The 23,123-nt window shown below is 37.4% G+C and overlaps 1 protein-coding gene across 50 annotated transcripts in view; it reads right to left on the bottom strand.

Annotated features, from left to right (window-relative positions):
* The window catches only part of TTLL5 (tubulin tyrosine ligase like 5), a 317,966-nt gene that overhangs the window by 211,928 nt on the left and 82,915 nt on the right, over positions 1-23,123 (bottom strand). For 41 of the 50 annotated variants that reach the window (XR_014059294.1, XR_014059293.1, XR_014059296.1 and 38 more), the window contains 4 exons: positions 13,128-13,190; positions 8,163-8,201; positions 2,311-2,468; positions 1,060-1,366 (listed from right to left, as the gene is read on the bottom strand). Coding sequence is in view for 45 of the 50 variants with exons in the window: in XM_081509290.1 (XP_081365416.1) it covers positions 1,060-1,366; positions 2,311-2,468; positions 8,163-8,201; positions 13,128-13,190 (567 nt within the window). In the remaining 5 variants the exon portion in view is untranslated. The remainder of the gene's footprint in view (positions 1-1,059; positions 1,367-2,310; positions 2,469-8,162; positions 8,202-13,127; positions 13,191-23,123) is intronic. The other 9 variants (XM_081509288.1, XM_081509300.1, XM_081509302.1 and 6 more) reach the window with 1 other exon arrangement.

Here is a 23,123-nt window from a genome sequence, read left to right as displayed (position 1 = left end):
AAAATTATCCAACTAGAAAAAAGTCCAGATGCCTCTATGGCCCTTTATGATCAAATGACATCCAATTTTTTAGTCTCACTTCTTACCACACCCTTTTCTCCACGTAACTCCACACCACTAATATATATTCCTCAGACTTGCCAAGCTCATTTCAATTGCAGGGTTTTTATACTTGCTGTTCTGCCTGGAATATTCTGCCCCTTGATATTCACATGACTTACTCCTCCTCATCATTCAGGACTCACCCTAAAGGTTATCTCTCCGTGTCTGAAGCACCATAATCTAAAGAAACTTTCTGCCCTGTTACACTCTAATGCCACACCCTATTTTATTGTCTACACAGCACTTCTTATTGCCTGAAATTACCTTGTTTCTTTGTTTACTGTCAGCCTTCCCCACTAGACTGCGAGTTTCACGAGCCTGTCTTGGTCTCTACTGTAACATTACACAGTCTGCACAATTCCTGATATAGAGCAGGTACTCAATAAATATTTGTCAAGGGACTGAATGAATGACTGTACTATCACCCCTCTGTGCCTTTATTCCCTCTCCTAGCACTCCCACACTTAGCTGTCATCTCCCAAATCCTGAAAGCCTACTCATCCGTCAAGTCCTGGTTCAGATCTTGTCTCCTCCCTAACCTCTCTCTAGCCCTCCCAGGCAAGACCAGTCACTCCTTTTCCTGGGTCCTAAGAGCCCTTTGTCCATACTGGGGTCATAGTCCCCTCTCTTTAAGTGTCCCCACACTAAGCCATGAGCTCATTTGAGCTCCTTGTCTTAGGTCACCTTGTACTTTTAAGTCACTGACACTAAAATCCCCAAAATATTTGTTAAGCTAGTAAGACCCGGGTTTGATTCATAGCTCCAGACCTTGGACAAGCAACTTCTCTAAGGCCCAGTTTCCTTGATAATAATAATATCAAATCACATCCATTAATTCACAGGAATCCTGTGCATAAAAAATGAAAAATGGCTATAAAGCCACCAGCACAATATCCTGGTGCACGGTACAAATGAGCTGCTTTCAGTTTTACTAGAATGATTAGGAAAGATACATACCTAAGATTGCCATTATCTTGCAGGAACTGCATCAGGTTAAATTTAGGCTCTGGCTCCTGAGTTTCAATTTTGCAGCATTGTTCACCTTTGTTATTCCATTCAGGAACCTTCACGGCATTTTCTTTGGGTGAATTTTCTACCATAACAGTCAGTGAGGGTGTGTATTTGGCTTGATTTTCTCCAAGGAATCCTGCAGACTCCTCCTGGTAAGCTTCCTGTTCTTCATCTTCATTGTCTAATGCAACTTCTTCTTCCTCTTCACTCTCTGTCTCAGTTTTAACATTCATTTCAGCTGGTTGGGTAATCACTAAATGCGAAGAATCACTAATGTTGCTGAAAAAAGGATTAAATTTTCCTCTCTCCCAATACCTTCCTTTTATCCTTTTAGTAAAAACCCATTTCTAAATCAGATGGCAAATAATGCACAAAGTTAACAGCATACACACATCCCTCGCCAATCTTATACCTTCTAAAAACCTACTAATGATCTTCATTAGAGATGATGCTTCTCATCACAATACCAGTGGCTCTCTCACATCTCTAGGCAGAAAGCTTTTTAGTGATCTCTACAGCATGTTAAAGTTTTTAGACGGATGCTTTTCATGGAGGTACACAGAGCAGGGGAATATCTTTCCATCCTATGTTTATCCATTATCCTTCTCCTTCACTGCTTTGGCAGGTCTTTGAGAACAAGGGCCATAGCTTTTTTATTTGTCAGTGAAACTGCAGTGACTAATGTGCCTGACACAGGCACTCAACAAACAAAAGAAGGAGGGAGAAAGAGAAGTCAATTTGTCAGTGACAAATAGATCTGTAACACAGGGGATTCTGGGAGAGAAAGAAATTCCCCCTTTTCTGTTTGTGTTTAAAATACTTAACACCATTCAGCAAATGCCAAAGGATAAATTGGACTTCATACCTAATCATGAAAAACCCAAATAAGAATGCTCAGGGGTTCCAGTGAACTTAAGCTAAGTATCAGGTAGCGAAATGATGCTGGAATAAGAGCAAAAGCCAACATGTGTGTGCTTCGGATAGTCTTCAATACAAATATTATAGAATGGAAGGTTTAAAAAACTGATCTTTTTGAAATGAGTTTCAGAGGAAAAGAGTATATATACCAAAAAAAAAAAAAAGTAAGAGTATGTGATCAGGAAAGTCCTGATTCATTAAGTACTAGTTAAGAAGCTGATCACGTCAGTCTGACAGGACACAGATAACGGAGCTTGGTGAAGGCTCCCCGGCAGGTACCTGGGTATTTTGGCCTCATTGCCCTTAATCTGCCACTCCGTCGTCTACGTTTTCGCACCTCCAGAGACAGGAGCTTCCTCTCATAGAGAGCAGCGTGCAGCTTGGCCCTTGAATTCATACTCTCTACCTTCAGTTCTGGTGCTCCATCAACCGCCATTCTGTGAGGAAAAAACATGGCAGCTAGAGCTTTCAGGAAGTTTTTTTATTCCAAGACTAAGCTTGACAGAACTCTGTCATGATGTCAGACCAGGCATGGTTACTCGAGTGAGTTCTGAAATGTCTGGCCGATAAATGGGAATATTGGAATCAACATTAACATTTCACTAATGGCCTATCTGAATTTGTTAAATGTTCTGAACAAAAATATGTCTAAAGACAATGGTTAAGCATTTTTATCTATCTAACAATACCGGCTGACTATTCAGTGCGGAGATCATAAAGTGCTACCCAACACCCACGCCTTACGAATGACTTGAGATACTGGTAACACTTCAGTTTTTAAGCTGAGGGACGGCTAGAGGTGTACTTATTATTTATTCATTATAACTTAGAATGATACAAACATTCTTTTGAAGTAGGCAGTATTTAATGAATACAGATTTAACAGATGTTGAGGAGAGGAAGAGCTGATCATCTGTAATGACAGCAGCACAGACCTGAATGAGACTCACAGGCAGAGAGCATCCTTGTGAAAAGTCACCAGGATCTTGGGACGTATCAAGTCTCAAACACTCCAGCAGGAGGGACATCTTCCCTCAGAGCACACTGAGTTACAGGAGGAGCTGGGGAGAGGTGGCAGGGACTCCTCAGGTGTTGAGCACAGGTCAAGAGTCAGGCTGAGAGGCACGGACAAGGGAAGGCAGCAAATGGGGGACAATGCCAAATTTAATCAGGTCATGGATGGGGAGAGGGATGGCCACAGCTACATTAGGCATCAGAAAAATCATAAAATTAAGGAAGGGACAGGCATCATCCTCCCTCCAGACAAGGACTGGGCAGAGTATAAGACAGGCAGAGAAATCCAGGTCACCAGAGAGAGACAGGGTTCTTGGGTCACCAAGTCAGAAAAGACATATCCACATTAGTGTTGGAAAGCAGGCAGCCAATGCTGTGCACCCAGAACTCAAGATCTAACTAGTTGGCTCTGAACTCTCTCTCTTGTGAACTCTTTAGAACAGGGCTCCCCAATCTCGGGGATCTAATGCCTGATGATCTGGGGTGGGGCTGACATAATAACAATAGAAACAAAATACACAATAAATGCAATGCACCAGAATCATCCCAAAACAATCCCTTCTACCCCACCTATGGAAAAATCGTCTTCCACAAAACCCGTCCCTGGTACCAAAAGGTTGAGGACCACTTTGAGGTCATAATTCATCATCATTCCCTTAGGAGTTTTCAGTCCCTGAGAATGATGGAAAGGCTGTGTCTTCTGGTCTATTTAAGACTTCTAGGGATTTCTGGTTGGATGGCCTGGATATAAATATTTTGAAGGCCTCCTCTCTAGAGCAGGAAATTGAGCTAAGAACTGGAAATGTCCCGACAATGGGGGCAGAAAAGGGAAGCAAATTAATAAACTTTTAAAAGTAGTTCAACCCCAGTTTATCATAATCTCAACAACTGAATGTTAGCCTGCCCCCTCCACACACAGTTGTGAAAATAGAGTTTTAGATAATTAAATAATAAAGAAAATGAAACAAATCTGATGTTTAAAATAACAACTATAAGCTTCTAAGGAACCCTGAACAGACATACGAATCTCCACTATTACAAGGGAAGGACGTAGTGAGCGCTGGGGGAAGAAACAGAACTGCACGTACAGTTCTCTGAGGGCAAGGCTCACGCTTGTCTTTTCTCACTGATTAGTGACACTTCTGAGACTGCTCAGCATACACCCAACATACTATAAATACTTTTGAATTAACCAACAATTGAACTCCTTATAAATAAATTGTAATAGCTTTTATCTACATCTATTTCATTTTATCTTTCTAACATTTTATGAAATATTTAAATAGAGTTATACAGTGAACATCCGTGTACCCACTGGCCAGTTTCTACAATGAATATTTTATTATATTTATTTCATCACATATATATTTAATCTTTTTTTCTATCCAAATATCAATCCACTTAATTTTTTAAGCATTTCAAAGTTGCACAAAGACATCAGTGCACTTCACTCCTAAACACTTACAATGAAATTATTGGGATCTAGAGGTCAATATTTGTTTTATAGGGCTTTGAACTTTTTTCCCTTCTCTTTTCTGTAAGCTAAAAATGATATACAGTGAAATATCCAAATATTAAATGTCCATATGTCCATTTGATAAGACCTAGAGCTATGCAACCCGAATTCTAACATTCTACCCCCTCAGAAAGTCCTCACGTCCCTTCCTAGTAAACCCCTCCCTCATACTGCCCAAGGAAACTGTTCTGAATTTTTTCATCACATTTTGGATTTACCTGTCCTAGAACTTCAAAAAATAGAATCATACAGTATGAACTCATTTATTAGCATATTTTTGAGATGGATCAAAACTATGGCTTGCCTAATGATTTTCTTAAAAGCATTTTTAATAAAATTTTTAATATTGAGGAAATTTAACTTACTGTTTTTTCCCTTTTTGCTTACTGCTTTCTGTGTCATATCTAAAAACTTCTGCCAAGCCCAAAGTTACAAGGATATTTTCACTCACAAAGTTTTATAGCAATATTTTATGTATATGTCTATGAATCACCTATAATTTTTGTGGGCAACAGAAGTTGAGGTTCATTTTTTACAATACAATATCCAGTTTCAGCCGCATCTGTTAAAAAGTTTCCAAGTTTCCTTTCCCCACTGGATTACTTTAGCCCTCTTGGTTAAAGTCATAAGGGCCCATTTCTGGGCTTTTTGTTCTGTTTCATTGATAAATTTTTAAGTTTTGATTACTACAGCATAATATTCCTTTAAGTCAGGTACTTTAGGTCTTTTCCAAGACCTATCTTTACTTTGGATATTCTAATTCCTCTGTATTTTTATATACACTGAAAAAAAAAAAAAAACAGTTGGTCAATTTCTACCCAAAAAACTACTACAATATTCTTTAGATCATTTTGTGGAGAATGAATACTTACCATATTAAGTTTTCTAAACCATAAACATGACATATCACTGTACTTATTTAGATCTTCTTTAGTCTAAGTAACATTTAGGAGCTTTTAATATATAGATATTAAGTATAGTTGTAAAATTTATCCCTAAGAATTTTGACCTTATATCCCAAGACCTTGCTAAGTGCACTTGTAAGTTCTTATAGTCATTCTGTATATGCCTTAGAATTTTCTACTAACCTGATCATGTCATCTAAGAGGAAAGATTTTACCTTCTTCCTTTCTAATCTGTATACCTCATTTTTTTTTCTATTCCTCGTTTTACTGTTCTGTCTAGGAACTCTATTATAAAGGAAATACAAGTGTTGAGAGCAGACATCTTGCCTAATTACTAACCATAGGGGTAAAGCCTTCAATATTTCAGTTTGACATTAGAAATAGGTTTTTCATAGAAGGCCTTTATCAGATTGAAGTTCTCTTCTATGCCTGATATTACTAAGAATTTTTCTCATAACATGTATTTAATTTCATAAATTCAACATATGTGGGTTGTTTGGGGTTTTTTTGCAGCTAATAAAATGATCATTGGGTTTTTTTCCCCTTCATTTAATATATAGTAAATTAAATGGACTAATTCTCAAACCTTAAACCAACTATGCCTTACTGGGGAAAATCTCACTTTAGCCATCTGTATTATCCTTTTCATAAACTAATCAACTCTATTTGTTATTATTGTTTTAAGAAATTTTGTGTCTATGTTCATGTAGATACTAGCCTATACTTTTCTTAAATGTTTTTGTCAAGTTTTCATGCCATACTCTTCTGGCATCATAAAATGAATTGGGAAGTAACCTTGCCTATTTTTTTGGAAAGAATTTCTTTAAGACTGGTATATATGCTTCCTCAAATACTGATACAATTCACCAGTGAAATGACTTGCAGTGTGCTTTGTAGGGAAGTTTTTGTTTATAAATTCAATATCTGATTAAGCATAGGGTTATTCAAAATTTCTATTTCAGTTTGTGTCAGTTTTACTAAGAGTTCTCTCCCTACAGGCAATTCAGACATTTCATTCAGGTTGTCAAAGTAGTGAAATAAGGTTGTTAACAATACTAATATTCTCATAATATCCTTTTTATGTCTGTAGGATCCATAATGATAGCCTCACTTTACTACCTGACATTGGTAATGAGTGTTTTCTCTTTTTTCTAGATAAATCTACTTAAGAGTTTATCGATTCTGCTATCTTATCCATGAACACTTTTGGATTTTATTAATTTTCTTTATTGCTGTATTTAATTTTATTTTATTTATTGTATTTATTTATCCATGTATTGTATTTTATTCTTGTATTTAATTGATCTGCCCTTTATCATTCCCTTTCTTCAACTTACTTTTGGTCACTCTTCTTTTCCTAGTTTCATAAAACCGAACATTAGATCAGTGATCTAGTCCTCTGTTTCCTAGTACAAGTATTAAAGTTATAAATCACACGCCCCCACACACACATGAGCAAACAGTACTTTAGCTGCATCTCACATATTTTAATGTTCTATTTTTATGATCATTTTGAATTTTCCTCATGAGTTCTTCCTTGACCCATGGATTAATTGGAAATGTGTTGTTTAATTCCAAAATATTTGGATATTTTCTATTGTTACTGATTTCTAATTTCACTGCAGTCAAAGAACATATTCTTAATAATTTTAATCTTTTTAAATGAATTAGGATTTGTCTCATGCTTCAGCATAAGGTCGTCATATGCTACCTTTTATTTGCTTTACCTCTATACCACCAGAAAACCAGTCCTGATGGCAACGTAAAATGTCTTAAAGAAAGAACAAAACCCACCAACATTTAAATAAATATTCTTGTTTTGAAGTTTTTTCCCCTAATTTCCAAATTGGCAGTAGTATATCTATGAAATGTACTCCCTGACTAATAACTGGAGAAAATTTATAAGCTAAGCATGACTTTCATTTAGAAACAAACTATAAAAGTTGATTTCTCTCAGTTTTCCCTAAATTAAATGGCAATCATATTTTCCTCCTTTAAAGAAAAATCAGATTTATGCTTCAAAAGATTTGGATGAGAAAACCAAGTTTATCTTAAATTCTTAAATGTAAAACAAAAAGCTAGATATCAGAGTTCCTTTCTCATCATCATTGTGCTTTTTGAAGAGAAACAGCACAAAGGGGATGTATGTAATCTCTCAAACCAGAGGGTAGGTATTTAGGGTTAAGAGTTTTTATTCTGGCTGCAGTTTTCAGTTGGGCAAGGACATCCCAGTCATTCTTCTAAGACCTTCCTCTCTTCTGCCAAAATTAAGAGCCACAGATAGATATTTTGCATATTTCTAGTTTCAAGGCAAACAGGAAGTAGTTCTGCTCAGTCCTGTATAGTACAAAGTCCCATACCTGTATGCCCCAGGTACGTCAAGGTCAAAACATAACCTTTTCTTTGAATTTAGCCTGAGACTGATCTTGAAATCTCACTAAGACTTTGGGCTCTCTCACATAGCCAAACACAACTACTATCACTGAAATAACATATTTGTCGTTAAAAAAATACAAATCCCAAACTTGGTTTGTAAAAAGTTTGCTGCAGAATAGTGCTTCAATAGAAAACATTCTTGTGTTACTATTTAAGCTGAGTCAAACTGAAAATGGTTATGTAAAGTATCATGCTTAGTCTGCGCATGGTCACATATTATGCACAGGGAAAGAATTTCTCAACATTTAAAAATCAGTTACCGTGTTCTTCCTGTCAATAAGCTTCTTCTTGGGTTTCCCCTACAGGAGTAGAAAGGACAAGTGGGTTAGAGCACTACACAGATACTCTCTCATGAATTCACACACACACACACACACACACACACACACACACACACACACACACACACTCCTGAGATTTGTACTACAGAGATACAACATGGAATTATGCCAGGGAAGGCATCTTGGGGTAGAAGCGGAGAGATGAATCGAGAACGTGCTCAGCAAAGAACAGAGTACCATAACCTTTAGGGAAGATCAATAAAAAACAAAAGATAGAGGACAAATGAATTCTAGAGAAAAATTCTAACAATTACTTGCATTTGTATATATAGCCACAAATCTAATCACATTTACTGTTCACAGTAACAATATGAGCCCTGTTTATAAAAATGAGCAGGATAAGACCATTTGGTGACATGCTCAATGTCAGAGCTTTAAACAGTTTAAATCTGAACCCACAACTTTGGTCTCAGACTTCAGGGCTCTTTCTACTTGCACTGAACTGTATCAGGGAAAGAAATCCATCTCAATTCTCATGGGGGTTCAAAAAAGATGCTCATGATAAATAGATTTTCCACAATTCTCACATTTAAACTGGCTTCTGTTTTTCGTTCAATTTCCTTTCACTTGACACACTTTTAAAAAAATTTCCCCAGCTTTACTTGTACTCATTTGTGAATGTGTATATTTAGTTTGGTACAATTTTATCACTGTGTAGGTTCATGTATCCACAGACAAGATACTGAACAACCCCATCACCATAAGAATCCCTTATATTGCCCTTTTATAACAACACACCTTTTACCCAACTTCTGGCTTCCTTTCATCTGTTCTCCATTCTAAAATTTTATCATTTCAAAATGGTTATATAAATGTAATCATACAACATGTAACCTATGGTAATGATCTTTTAAAAAAGAGATAGATGTAGTCAATGTCAAGATATTCTATCTATAGAAAAAATCAACTGAAAAATCTGTCTTCACCAAAATGTTTTATCTTTTCCTTCCCATGTCTTCTATCTGTGCCAGTGTCCTAATACTGTCAACTTATTATCAGAAAGTCTCAGAATTATTTTAACTTTTTTTTTATCACATGACAGTCACCTGGGTGGCTTTTTAATAAGTACAAGACTTCAGTTTGGGACTGGCTAGGGCACAAATGGACTTCCCCCGTGGCTCAGCAGTAAAGAATCCATCTGCAATGCGGGAGCTGCAGGAGACACAAGTTTGATCCCTGGGTCAGGAAGATCCCCTGGAGGAGGGCATGGCAGCCCACTCCAGTATTCTTGCCTGGAGAATCCCAGGGAGAGAGGAGCCTGGTGGGCTACAGTCCAGAGGGTTGCAAAGAGTCAGACACAACTGAAGTGGCCTAGCATGCACACATGGCACAAATATGATGTTACTAAAATACAGCCAGAGTTAAAACCGTGAGACAGCAGGTAAGACACTGTTTGCCAGGCCAGGATGGGTGAGTGGAGGATGAATGGGGAGGGCAGGGAAGGCAGACAAAATGAAACAATTATGAAATGAAATGATTAGAGAATTAGTTTGAAGGTAGTTTTGACAATAATACAATAGGATTTGCAAGAGAAAAAACATGAATTCGATTGAAGAGAACAGATGTAAGATGTAAGATGTAAGGCTTGCAACAAACATAATTTCATTTTTTTAATGCATGTTTGTGTGTGTGTGCCTGCTTCGTGGTAGGTTTTGACACTGTCAAAGAGGAATATAACCAAGCACCTACTCTTAAAAGCCAACTTGAAAGTAGACAGAGTAGTTAGTACTAACTGGCAATTATCATACAATGTGTACAATATGGTGATCTAAGTCTGATGGCTGGTTAAGAAAGGCTGGGAGAACTTCCTTCTAGCCTGGGTAAGAGGATGAATGACATAGCTAGAAAAAGAATTCAGGGTAAACTGAAGGCCACTCCATGGGAATGTATGGGGATTCCAATGGAATGTAGGGATAAGGAGGCATGAAACAGCAGTAGATATGGTCTAATTGGCCATGGGCTGGTACTGAAAAGTGGAGATTAGGCTAAAAAGGTAGGAAGAGTAAATCATAAGGGCCTTTCTTTGCTAAACAGAAATTCACATTTTTTTGAATCACAGTTTTTAGAATGCTTTATAAGCAGGAGTTGCTACTACAGCCTAAAGAAAGAAGTCAAGGAGGATATCAATTTGGATGGGGGAAAAAAAAAAATTAATCCTCTAACAGAAATTCAGCATCATATACATGTAGGGGATCATCCGCAGTAGTTTAAGTTACCAAAAGAAATAACACAGTTTTTTTCATGTTAGAGTTGTTCCAGGGGTCTCAAAATATTGCCAACACTTACCACGCTTTTTAATTTATGGTGGTTATTAGACCTACTGCTAGGCCTACTACTATTAACACATTATTGAATGTGTAAATTAAAAAAGCATATATATTATTACATCTCAAATGTTTTCATTGTTATGCTCTCCCCTGAAAGAATGCTTCCTAATTTTGGTAGTGGCTTCCGGATTGCCTATTCTACCTTCCTTCTCCCTCACAAGAAGCTCAATTACAGAGCAATCTAGCCTCAAGCATAGACTCCGTTGTCAGTTCAGAAACAAAATGACACAACCTTTAAGGACACTCATGCAAATTACCAATCCTAAGCAAACAGTCCATTACTTATAAATATGACTGGACAATCAGCAATCACCAGATGTTTCAGGAAATACAAGAGCATAAACTAGAAAGAATGAGATAAACAAGGAGAAATAATCCAGAAGAATTCAAAATAGTGCAAAAAACAGAAAAGAACTTTCAATAATCATGCTAGAGAGATTAAAAAAACATTTGTAATACTGTGATTTATAGTGAGAAATATATATACTTACTCGGTTTTCCTCCCTGTTTCTGTCACAGAGCTCCTAAAACCCTTAAAATGTCTAAGTGATGAGTGGTAAAGGCATCGTTTGTCATGCTAATGAGGTGACTTTTAGAAAGTCCTTGGATCACTTCAGGATGGGGGCTAGTCACCAGAGGATTCAACCCTGTGATGAGAGGGTTGAAGCTTTCAGTCTCATCCCCCTGACTTTCTGGGAGGGGAGAGGGGCTAGAGATAGAGTTCAATTACCAACAGTCGATGATTTCATCAATCACACTTATGTCATGCGGCCCCCATAAAAACCTAGAAGTATGGGGTTCAGAGAGCTTCCAAGTTGGTGAGCTTGTGAAGAAGTGGGGAGAATGGTGCACCTGGAGAGGGACCTAAGTGTCTTTTCCATCTGGCTGTTCATGAGTTATATATACCCTCTTATAATAAACTGGTGATCCGATGAGTTGGAATATTCTACTGACTATTCCCCCACAGAAGGGGTCATGGAAATCTCTTACATGCAGCCAGTAGGTCAGAAAAAAAGGTAACAAACTGGGCTGTGATTAGCATCTAAAGTAAGGTGGGGGGATTGGGCAGGGGATAGAATCTTGTAGGACTGGACCATTAAACTGGAATCTGATGCTGATCTCCAAGTAGATAGTGTCAGAACTGAACTGAATTCTCGACAACAGCAGGTTGCAATTGCTTGGTGCTGTAGGGGAAACTCCCTACCTCCTCCACATTGGAACTGGTACCAGAACCAATTTAATATTACGTCCATAAACTATGAAAACTAGTCAGAAAGCAAAAACAGTTCTTGGATGTTAAAATCATACTTGCCAAAATAAAAAGAAGTAGATCAAACAATCCTCTTCAGTGCTGGTACTGAGTAACAAGATAGGTAAGGCTAAAGATCAATTTAGAATTTTTAGAAGACAAAGTTCAAAAAATCTCCAAGAATTTAAAGCTAAGAGACAATGAGATCAAAAGTATGAGAAAAAAATAAAGAAATATGGAGGATATAGCACAAGATCCAAATTTCATCTAACAGAAGGTCCCCAGGAGAGGAAAGACAGGATAAGGGAAATATTTCCCACAGCTTAGAAGACTTAAACCTTCAGACTGAAAGGATTCATCCACTGCAAAAGCAAAATACTAAAAAGTAACAAACCAGAACAAATCTTAGTATAGTGTCTGAACCGGAACTATAAAGAAGGCTGGTAAAAATTTCCAGGGAGGAGGTAGCAGGTAGGGAACTGGGACCAGGTTATATATAAAGAACTGAGTTTCTACATCTTCCAAGTAAATCTCAAGATCTCTTTCACCTGAAGCTACACAATGTAATTACTTCATCAATGGTAATAACCACAAATTTACAGAGAGAAACTGGAAATCCTATACAGTTTCTGATGATGGATAATGAAATCACAAGAAGTGGCTGAAACCTGGATACCTATTTTTAAGAATCCCACCAAAAAAGCACACATACCTTGAAAACAATACAGACTTCTTTAAATACCTAAGGTTCCCTGTTGGTCAATTACTGACCTGTACTGCAGTGCAGTCGTGTCTTGGGGGCAACAGGAGACGTGGGACTACGCGGTCCCTGACTGCGGTGCTATCTGAATTCTGGTGTCTGTTCTCCATCATTTCTGCCCCATTTTCCCTTGTGTTGAGGTTATCAGTTGTCATTTCTTACAACTCTCACTGTATTTATTTTGTGAATTACCTCTCCTGTAGCTTTTCTAATCTGATCCTTTTAATCTCGTCTAGTCTAGAAAGACAGATAATCATGTCTGTGGTAAGTGTGCCTAAAGCAAAAAGGCACTGAGTAAGGGCCTTCCTTTAAGGAGGAAAAATTTTAGGATATGTGTTAAGGGCTTCATGGTTTAATCTGTAGCGTCTAGAAATATTACAAAGTGCTGAGAGTTAATGAGTTCTAAAAAATTGAGGTTTTATGTTGTGTTTTCCATAAAGCTCTTTCTATCAGACATTATGAAGACTTTTATAAAACCTCTTTTCTTCGTCTGCATTTACTTTCTGTTCATTTTGTGATCTAAATTTATAAGATTAGCAAATCTCCACCTGTCTTGAAAGAGACGTGTTGCCAGCATATAGTTCATGGAGGTCTTGTGTTCAAGGTAGGACCTAAAAGACAAAGAGAGGAACTGGTTACTTCTTAAAGCTTAGCTGAAGAGGAAAAATATAGAAATAAAACACAAATCAAGCACAAAAGTGACAGGTTTTCTAAAAATATATATATAGTTTCTAACGTGACAAAGGAGATACTTGCTCAAATTAAAATGATAAAAAAAAAACTAGAATAGCAGAAAATACAATAAAAGAATATAGATGACTTAAGAAAATAAAAAGGAAGAAAAGGCAGGGTTTCTTGTATTAGTAAAAGCTTGTATACTAAATTCAGAAAATAAAACTGGAAAACAAAAATGAAACCACCACCAAAAATCACAGATAGCTAGAAAAGAGGTCAAATGAAGCTGGGACTGGAAGATGCATAAAGGGCATGAAAATACTGACAGATTGTTTCAATCATCTTATTTCTCCAGAGGCTTCAATGGCTCCTTGATGCCAACTGCAAGAGGCATACACTTTCTCTTTCAAGATTTCAAAAGCTGGGTCATCTATACCATCCGTTCATTCACCTTTTCTGCACACAGTTCCCCAACAGGGGTCCTAAAGTCCAGACAAGTCTCCTATAACCTCTCATACCACACCTCCCACGGATACTTTTGCCTCCGTCTGGACACCTTCCCCTCACACCCTCTTTACTTATCCATAATCCACCCTTCAAGAAGCAGCTCAAGTCCACTGTGCTGCAAGAAGCCTCCCCTGAGAGGACTGCTGCGAGTCTACAGAGGCGCCCTCGTCCTGGCCTTCCTCCTCCACCTTCACCACGCGCCACAGGGACCTGTCATACGCTGTCTCGTAAAATAAACTTTCTCTTCTTGGAAAGCAGCATGATGCAGCAGGGAAAAGTAGGATCTGGAGTCAAAACACCTGAGTCAAGTCCCACTGTATGATCGTGGACAAGTCATGCTACTTTACTGAGCCTTATTTTCCTTATCATTAAAATGGGAATAACGACGTATATAAATGAGTGAGTGTTGGTCACTCAGTCGTGTCTGAATCTTTAAGACCCCATGGACTGTAGCCCACCAGGCTCTTCTGTCCATGGGGTTCTCCAGGCAAGAGTCCTGGAGTGGGTTGCCATTTTGTTCTCCAGGGGATCTTCCTGACAAAGGGATTGAACCTGGGTCTCCTACATTGCAGGCAGATTCTTTACCATCTGAGCCACCAGGAAGATGTGTATAAAGTACATTATAATTACAAGGAGCAATACAAATATGAGCTATTTCTATTACATGTATAAATAAATTCTCTCTAATCATACTGCTAACTCTCAAAGGACAGAGATCCCAACTAACACGTGTTTTACACTCAAAGCACCAAGCATACTGCTAGATACTTGTTGATATTCAATAAACATACATTAATAAAAAAGGAATATTTGCTAGTGGAGGTGATGGAATTTCAGTTGAGCTATTTCAAATCCTCAAAGGTGATGCTGTGAAAGTGCTGCACTCGATTTACCAGCAAATTTGGAAAACTCAGCAGTGGCCACAGGACTGGAAGAGGTCAGTCTTCGTTCCAATCCCAAAGAAAGGCAATGCCAAAGAATGCTCAAACTACCGCACAATTGCACTCATCTCACATGCTAGTAAAGTAATGCTCAAAATTCTCCAAGCCAGGCTTCAGCAATACGTGAACCGTGAACTTCCAGATGTTCAAGCTGGTTTTAGAAAAGGCAGAGGAACCAGAGATCAAATTGCCAACATCCGCTGGATCATCGAAAAAGCAAGAGAGTTCCAGAAAAACATCTATTTCTGCTTGATTGACTATGCCAAAGCCTTTGACTGTGTGGATCACAATAAACTGTGGAAAATTCCGAAAGAGATGGGAATACCAGACCATCTGACCTGTCTCTTGAGAAACCTGTATGCAGGTCAGGAAGCAACAGTTAGAACTAGACATGGAACAACAGACTGGTTCCAAATAGGAAAAGGAGTCCGTCAAGGCTGTATATTGTCACCCTGCTTATTTAACTTCTATGCAGAGTACATCATGAGAAACGCTGGGCTGGAAGAAACACAAGCTGGAATCAAGATTGCCAGGAGAAATATCAATAACCTCAGATATGCAGATGACACCACCCTTATGGCAGAGAGTGAAGAAGAACTAAAGAGCCTCTTGATGAAGGTGAAAGAGGAGAGTGAAAAAGTTGGCTTAAAGCTCAACGTTCAGAAAACTAAGATCATGGCATCTGGTCCCATCACTTCATGGGAAATAGATGGGGAAACAGTGTCAGACTTGATTTTTGGGGGCTCCAAAATCACTGCTGATGGTGATTGCAGCCATGAAATTAAAAGACGCTTACTCCTTGGAAGGAAGGTTATGGCCAACCTAGATAGCATATTTAAAAGCAGAGACATTACTTTGCCAACAAAAGTCCGTCTAGTCAAGGCTATGGTTTTTCCAGTGGTCATGTATGGATGTGAGAGTTGGACGGTGAAGAAAGCTGAGCGCTGAAGAATTGATGCTTTTGAACTGTGGTGTTGGAGAAGACTCTTGAGAGTCCCTTGGACTGCAAGGAGATCCAATCAATCCATCCTAAAAGAGATCAATCCTGGGTGTTCATTGGAAGGTCTGATGTTGAAGCTGAAACTCCAATACTTTGGGCACCTCATGTGAAGGGTTGACTCATTGGAAAAGACCCTAATGCTGGGTAGGATTGGGGGCGGGAGGAGAAGGGGACGACAGAGGATGAGATGGTTGGATGGCATCACCAACTCGATGGACATGGGTTTGGGTAGACTCCGGGAGTTGGTGATGGACAGAGAGGCCTGGCGTGCTGCAATTCATGGGGTCGCAAAGAGTCGGACACGACTGAGCGACTGAACTGAACTGAATTGTTAGCAGATAAGTGCATCTTTCCTACGCTACATGAAGGTAACTCAGTTAGTTTACAATTCTTGGGGCTCTCTTTCACGTTTCTCAGAGGTCCCAGGAGAGGTGGAGTGATTTACTGGATTGGTAATTCAGGAAAAGTTCAACAAGCATCTCCCTTATTTCCTGGGGGGAAAATCTCTCCGCAGGAAGCACATATCCCCTGCTGCTCTGTGGCTCAGGTGTTCCTGCTGCACAGTTCAGTCTAACCTTGCCTAAAAATGGGTATGTACATCTGTCCAATTCTGAGGGTCAACAGAAAGAGCATTTGCTTGTAAACAGATATAATCAAGTCTTTGGACCTAGATTTTATCAGTATTGGAAAGTGATATTTTGGCCTCCATCTATCTTAGTCTTTGTCTTATCACTGGTTCAAAATCAAACTACTAAAGGAAGGTGTCATTATTGGACTCCCTAGGAGACCGTGACATTATCTGTAATTGGTTCCTGAGAAAAAGGCACTCAGGTTAGGGTCCTGTCTCTCGAAAAGTCAAGAGTAGAGGATTCCACTTTCATTAATTCAAAGCTATGTTTTTTAGGAACTGCAACTATTCGAACTCTTCAAAAACATATCAAAAGATAAACTTCTATTAATTTTGAAAAGACAAGCAGTATCTTTCTGTTGAATTCCTGGGTCTTTATAAGGTGTAACTAAAATATGTGGATGGAATATTTTGCAAGATAAAAAGATTTCTCTGTGAACAGCTGTGTTTCCAAAAGAAAACAGACAGAAAACAGTTCTTTTACTCCTTTAAGGTGTAGCTCTATACTTAGATTCAGTAATAGCCCAACTAGATCAAAAGACAATCACAAAGGAAGAAAAATGTCACTCATAAAGTACAGAGGTTCTCAATCTTACTAGTAATCAGAGAAGTGCAAATCAAGACCAAAATAAAATACCATTTTACATTCAGTATTTTGACAAAAATTAAGAAGTTGACAGTACCACATATTACAGAATATACAAATCAACAGGACCTCCTTCCTAGGCACTGCTGACAGGAGTACAAATTTACAAAGTTACTTCGGAAAACAGTGGAGCATTACCTTCTTTTTTGAGCATTATCTTTTAAAGTTGAACATTCACTTATCTTATTGCCCTAGATACATTCCATTCCTAGATATATACCCAGGAAACACACATAATAATATTTAGAGCACAGCTGTCTTTAACAGCAAAAAGACCAGAAAGCCGTCAAATACCATCAACAAGAGAATGGGAAATTTAACAGCAATATAAATTCATAGAAGAATATAATAAAGCACTGAAAAAGAATGAATTCAAAGGCTAGATGTTAACAAAATAAACCTTAATAATATAATATTGAATGAAAAAAGGAAGAATACATAAAGTATGCCATTTTTAAAAGAAAAAGTTCAAAAGCAATACAAACTAAACAACAGAATTCTGTTTCTACATATGAGATGATAACTGCTGTAAGACTTGCTCTTTCACCATAAACAGCTAGAAATGTGCATATACGAAACAATTGTTTCCACACATGAAACAATAGGCAGTGCAAGACTGTGATACCTGAAAGGAGGAAATAAATGAAGGGAGCCCCCTGATTGTTCCATCTTTCTACCTAGAGGCAATTCCAGACAATGCAGAAAGAGAAGGAATTCAAGGAAAATCCAAGAGTCTCTGTGTTGAGAAGACAGAGATCAAAGTTTTAGAAGTGCTAGAATTTTCAGAGCAATGTCCTAGAGAGGAAGAAGCTATACATAAGAAGAAATCAAAACAAACAAACAAAAAATCATCACAAAGGACTCTTTGAATATTTGGATGAATTCAGATCTACTCAGGCACAGGGTGAAGAGGTGCACGGGCTGTGCAAGGAGCAACTGTCAGAGTAAAGAAATTAAGGAGAAAGTGTAAGCTGGATACTTTCCAGAGTTCATACAAGGCTGCCAATTGGTCTGAGTTCCCACCAGCCAGAACAGAGAGATCTCACTGAACATGGGGGTCATTTAACAGACACCCCCAAAGAGTCTTCAGTAGTGGAATTATCCTACACCTAGACAAAAAGCTATTCTAAACAAACCATAAAAACACTATTAAATGAGCCTGAAAAAGATTAAGCTGATCTACAAGTAACTTAAGTGTCTGGCCTAAAAAAACTTTCAACAGGCTTTAAAGAAGCAATAAAATCCCAACTCAACCAAACAACATTTACAATATGCAACTAAAACATTCAGTTTAAAAGAATCACTGTACATATGAAGAAACAGAAAAGATACAACACATTGACAAAAGGAAAATCAGTCAATAGACACAGACTCAGAAATGACAGAGATAATAGAACAAGACTTTAAAATAGCTATTATAAACATAATATATCCACATGAGTCTAAAGGAAATCATGAAAATAATTTTTAAAAAGAGAAAAAGAAGATATAAAGAGAAACAGATGGTAGTCCTAAAGGTAAAAAATAAAATATCTGAAATGAACATTTCATTGGTTAGAACTAATAGATTAAACATGGAGACTGCATTCAACTTTTAACTCCTTAAAAGATGAATGAAATGAGAACCAGAGAAAGAAAACCATCCAAAATGAAGAAAGAAAAAGAATATAAAAAAATGAACAGAACCATGTAACCATAGTACTGAAAGGAGAGGAGGGAAATGGAAAAAACAAACAAACAAAAATTTGAGGAGATAATGGCCAAAAGTTTTCCAAATTTGAGGCAAACTATATATAACCCCATAGACCAAGAAACTCAATGAATCTGAAGCAGAAGAAACATGAAGAAAATGACACCAAAGCATATATCATAATCACATTATTGAGAATCAGTTATAAAGAAATAATCTAAAAAGCAGGCTGAGAAAATGAGTCACATTATGCACCAAAGAAGAAAGGTAAAAATTACTGCATGTTTCTATTCAGAAAATTGCAAGCCAAAAGACAACAGAACAATACTTTTGAAGTATCAGGGGAAAAGTGCCAGCCCAGAACTCTAAAACCAATGAAAAAATCTTTCAAAATTAAAAATATAAGATAGACTTTCAGATAAACAACATTTGAGAGAATTGATTGCACTAAAATAAATCCTAAAGGAAGTTCTTCAGATGGAAGAAAATGATGTCAGATAAAAACATGATCAACATAAAAGAAAGAAGAGCAATGGAAATGATAGTAAATGCATAATTATGAGACTTTTCCTCATATTTAAATTTCCTTAAACTGTTCAAAGCAAAAATACCCAAAGCACTATGGTACTTACAACTTAAATAGAAATAAAATGCATGACAACAACAGCCCAAAGGACAGGAGGGAGGGAAGGAGGTATACTGGTTGTAAAATTCCTAAATTATACATGAAATAGTGTAACATTGTTTCAAGGTGCACTGTGGTTAAGTAAAAGATGTATATTGTCACCCTAGAGCAACCACAATTTTAAAAAGCACAACAAAGCAGCAGCAAGAATGGATTAATTCAAAAAAGACAGGAGAAAATAAAAAGGGAATAAAGAACACATTAGACAAAAAGAAAACAGACAGTAATGTGGCACATCTAAATCCAATCATATCACCATGCTGTACATTAGCTTCCCAGAGTTTGTTCATCTTATTATTATTATTTTTTTTTACTATTTGTAACTTTTATTTTTTTATTTTTTTTCGTTAGGTGGCTTTAAAAAAATTTTTTTTAATTAGTTTATCTATCTATTTTTTAACTTTACAATATTGTATTTGTTTTGCTATACATTGACATGAGTCCACCATGGGTGTACATGTGTTGCCCTTCCGAAACCCCCCTCCCACCTCCCTCCCCATTCCATCCCTCCGGGTCATCCTGGGGTCATCCTGGTGCACCAGCCCCGAGCACTGTGTATCATGCTGTTCATCTTAAAACTGACTTGAACCCTTTGATCAACATCTCCATTTCCCCACACCAGCCCATGGCAACTATCATTCTACTCTTTGTTTCTATCAGTTCTACTTTTTTTTTTAATCAAGATTCCACATATGAGTGAGATTATACAATATTTGCTGTTCTGGTTTATTTTCAGCTAGCATTATCCCTTAAGGTTCATCCATGTTGCCACAATGGCAGGACTTCCTCTTTTTGACAGTACTCTACTTTAACTATAAAGATGCAGAGAGATTAAAAGTAACACAATAAAAAAAAAGCTACAGCATGCAAACACCAGTCGGAGGAAAGCTGGAATGGGTACAGGTGAGGGGAGGAGAAACCAGGTGAAGGCAGTCAAAAGGTACAAGTCTCCAGTTATAAGATAAATAAGTACTAGGGTTATAATGGGCAACATGGAAAAAGAATTAATACTTCTATATGCTATAGATAAAAATTGTTAAGAGAGTAAATCCTAAGAGTTCTTTAGTTTTACTTTTAGTTCTTCTCTGTTTAACTTTGTGGCTCTATGAGCTGATGGATGTTCACTAAACTTACTGTGATAATCATTCCATAACGTAAGTCAAATCATTATACTACACACCTTAAACTTAAAAAAAAAAAAAGAAAGAAAGAAAGCTAAAGCAAGTATATTAAGCAGACAAACAGACTTGTGGACAAACAGCATTATTAAAGATAAACAAGGACATTTCATAGTGATAAAGAAGTCAATTTATAAAGAAGACATAACAAATCCATTGCAGAGGTACCTAATGACAGAGTTCTAAAATCCATGAAAAGCAAAATTGACAGAACCAAAAGGAGAAATTGACAAGGTCTCAATTACAATGGGAGATTTTAACATACGCTCTTGATGACTGATAAAATTAGTAAAAATAGAGAATATCTGAGCTGTCATATACTTTGACCTAACAGACCTTTATAGAACACTCCACCCAACAATAGCAGGATGTATATTCTTTTCAATGTACATGTTACATTTGCTAGGACAAGTCATATCTTGAACCATAAAACAAGTCTCAGTACATTTTAAAAGATTCAGCTTACACAAAGTACATTTTCTGAGTACAAAAGAAGTAAATTGGAAATCATTAACAGAAAAATCTCTAGAAAAAAACCCAAGTATCTGAAAACTAAATAAAGCACTTCTAAAGAGCCCATAGGCCAAAGATAGAATAAAAACAAAAAATACAACAATCAAAATTTATAGGACTCTGCAAAAACAGTACTTAGTAGGAAATTTATAGCGTTTAAACACATACAGAAAAGAAGAAAGGTCTCAAATCAATGACATCAGCTTCTATCTAGAGAAACTAGGGGGGAAAAAAAGCAAATGAAGTCCCCTGGTAAGTTAAAGAAAGGAAACAATATTAGAAAGGAAGTCAATGTATAAGAAATGGAAAACAATGAAACTAAAAACTGGGTCTCTTAGAAGATCAATAAAATTGATAAACCTCTAGCCAGACTGAATATGATAAAAAGAGAGAAGAATTAAATTACCAATATCAGAAATGAGAGAAGTAACATCACTGGAGATTCTACCAATATTAAAAGGATAGGTAAATATCAGGAATAATTTTGTGCTTACAAACACAACATATATGAAATAGGCAAATGCTTGAAAAGATACCAACTACCACATGTAACTAGAAAGAGATAATCTGAATAGCCCTGTATGTGTTAAAGAAACTGAAATTGAACTTCTGGTCCAGATGGCTCCACTAGTGAATTCTACCAAACATTCAAGAAATAAAAAATACCAATCCTCCATAAATTCTTCCAGAAAATTGAAGAGGTGAGAACACTCTCCAACTTATTCTGTGAGGCCAGCATTATCCTCATACTGAAACCAAATAATGTTAATAAAACCACAGATCAGTATCTCTTATGAATATAGATGTAAAAATCTCATTTTAGTAAATCAAATTCAACAATCTATAAAAAGGATACATGTCAGACCAAATGGAGTTCATTTCAGGAAAGCAATGTTGAGTTTAACATTAAAAAATGGATGCAATTCACTATATTAAAAAACCAAAATAGAAAAAACATATTATGTCAAGAGATGTAGAGAAAGTAATTGGGAAAATCTAACATCCATTTCTTATAAAAACTCTTAGCAAAAGAGAAATAGAAGGGAACTCCTTCAATCTGATGAAGTGCATCTACGAAAAACCTAACACTAACATCACACTCAATAATGACAGACTGAATGCTTACCCTAAGAACAGAAACCAGACTGGCATGTCTACAGTCACTGGTCCTGCTCAGCACTGTGCTGGAGGTTCTTGCCAATGTAATCAGGCAAGAATAAAGCAACAAAACATATCCAGATTGGAAAGAAAGAAGGAAAACTGTCTTTATTCACAGACAATATTTTCAACTAGGTAGGAGATCCTATGAAATCTCCAAAAACCTTCAATAACTGACAAGTGAATTTAGCAAGATTGTGTGTGTGCATGCTAAGTTGCTTGTGTCCGACTCTGTGCAAACCTATGGACTGTAGCCTGCCAGGCTCCTCTGCCCAGGGGATTCTCCAGGCAAGAATACTGGAGTGGGTTGCCACTGCCCTTCTCCAGGGGAGCTTTCCGAACCAGGGATCAAACCCTCATCTCTCACATCTCCTACATTGGCAGGGAGGTTCTTTACCACTAGTGCCACCTGGGAAGCCCCGGGTAGTGCAAGATTACAGGACACACATGAAAGTGAAAGTTGCTCAGTCGTCTCCAACTCTTTGCGACCCCATGGACTACACAGTCCATGGAATTCTCCAGGTCAGAATACTGGAGTGGGTAGTTTTTCCCTTCTCCAGGGGAATCTTCCCAACCTAGCAATCACACCCAGGTCTCCCACACTGCAGGCAGATTCTTTACCAGCTGAGCCACAAGGGAAGCCCAAGAATACTGGAGTGGGTAGACTATACCTTCTCCTGCGGATCTTCCCGACCCAGGAATTGAACCGGGGTCTCCTGCATTGAGGTGGATTCTTTACCAGCTGAGCTATCAGCGAAGCCCCAATCAATATGGAAAAGTCAACTATTTCTGTATACTAGCAACAAACAATCAGACATTGAAATTAAAAAAACAAAATCAGTTACAATCGAATCAAAACATATTAAATACTTAGGAATAAATCTGACAAAAAAATGTAAAAGATCTGTACACTGAACACCACA

Source organism: Giraffa tippelskirchi, chromosome 7 (genome assembly GCF_054371585.1).
Source record: "Giraffa tippelskirchi isolate mGirTip1 chromosome 7, T2T-mGirTip1v1.2.pri, whole genome shotgun sequence".
Lineage (NCBI taxonomy): Eukaryota > Metazoa > Chordata > Mammalia > Artiodactyla > Giraffidae > Giraffa > Giraffa tippelskirchi.
This window is presented reverse-complemented; position numbering and strand designations above follow the sequence as displayed.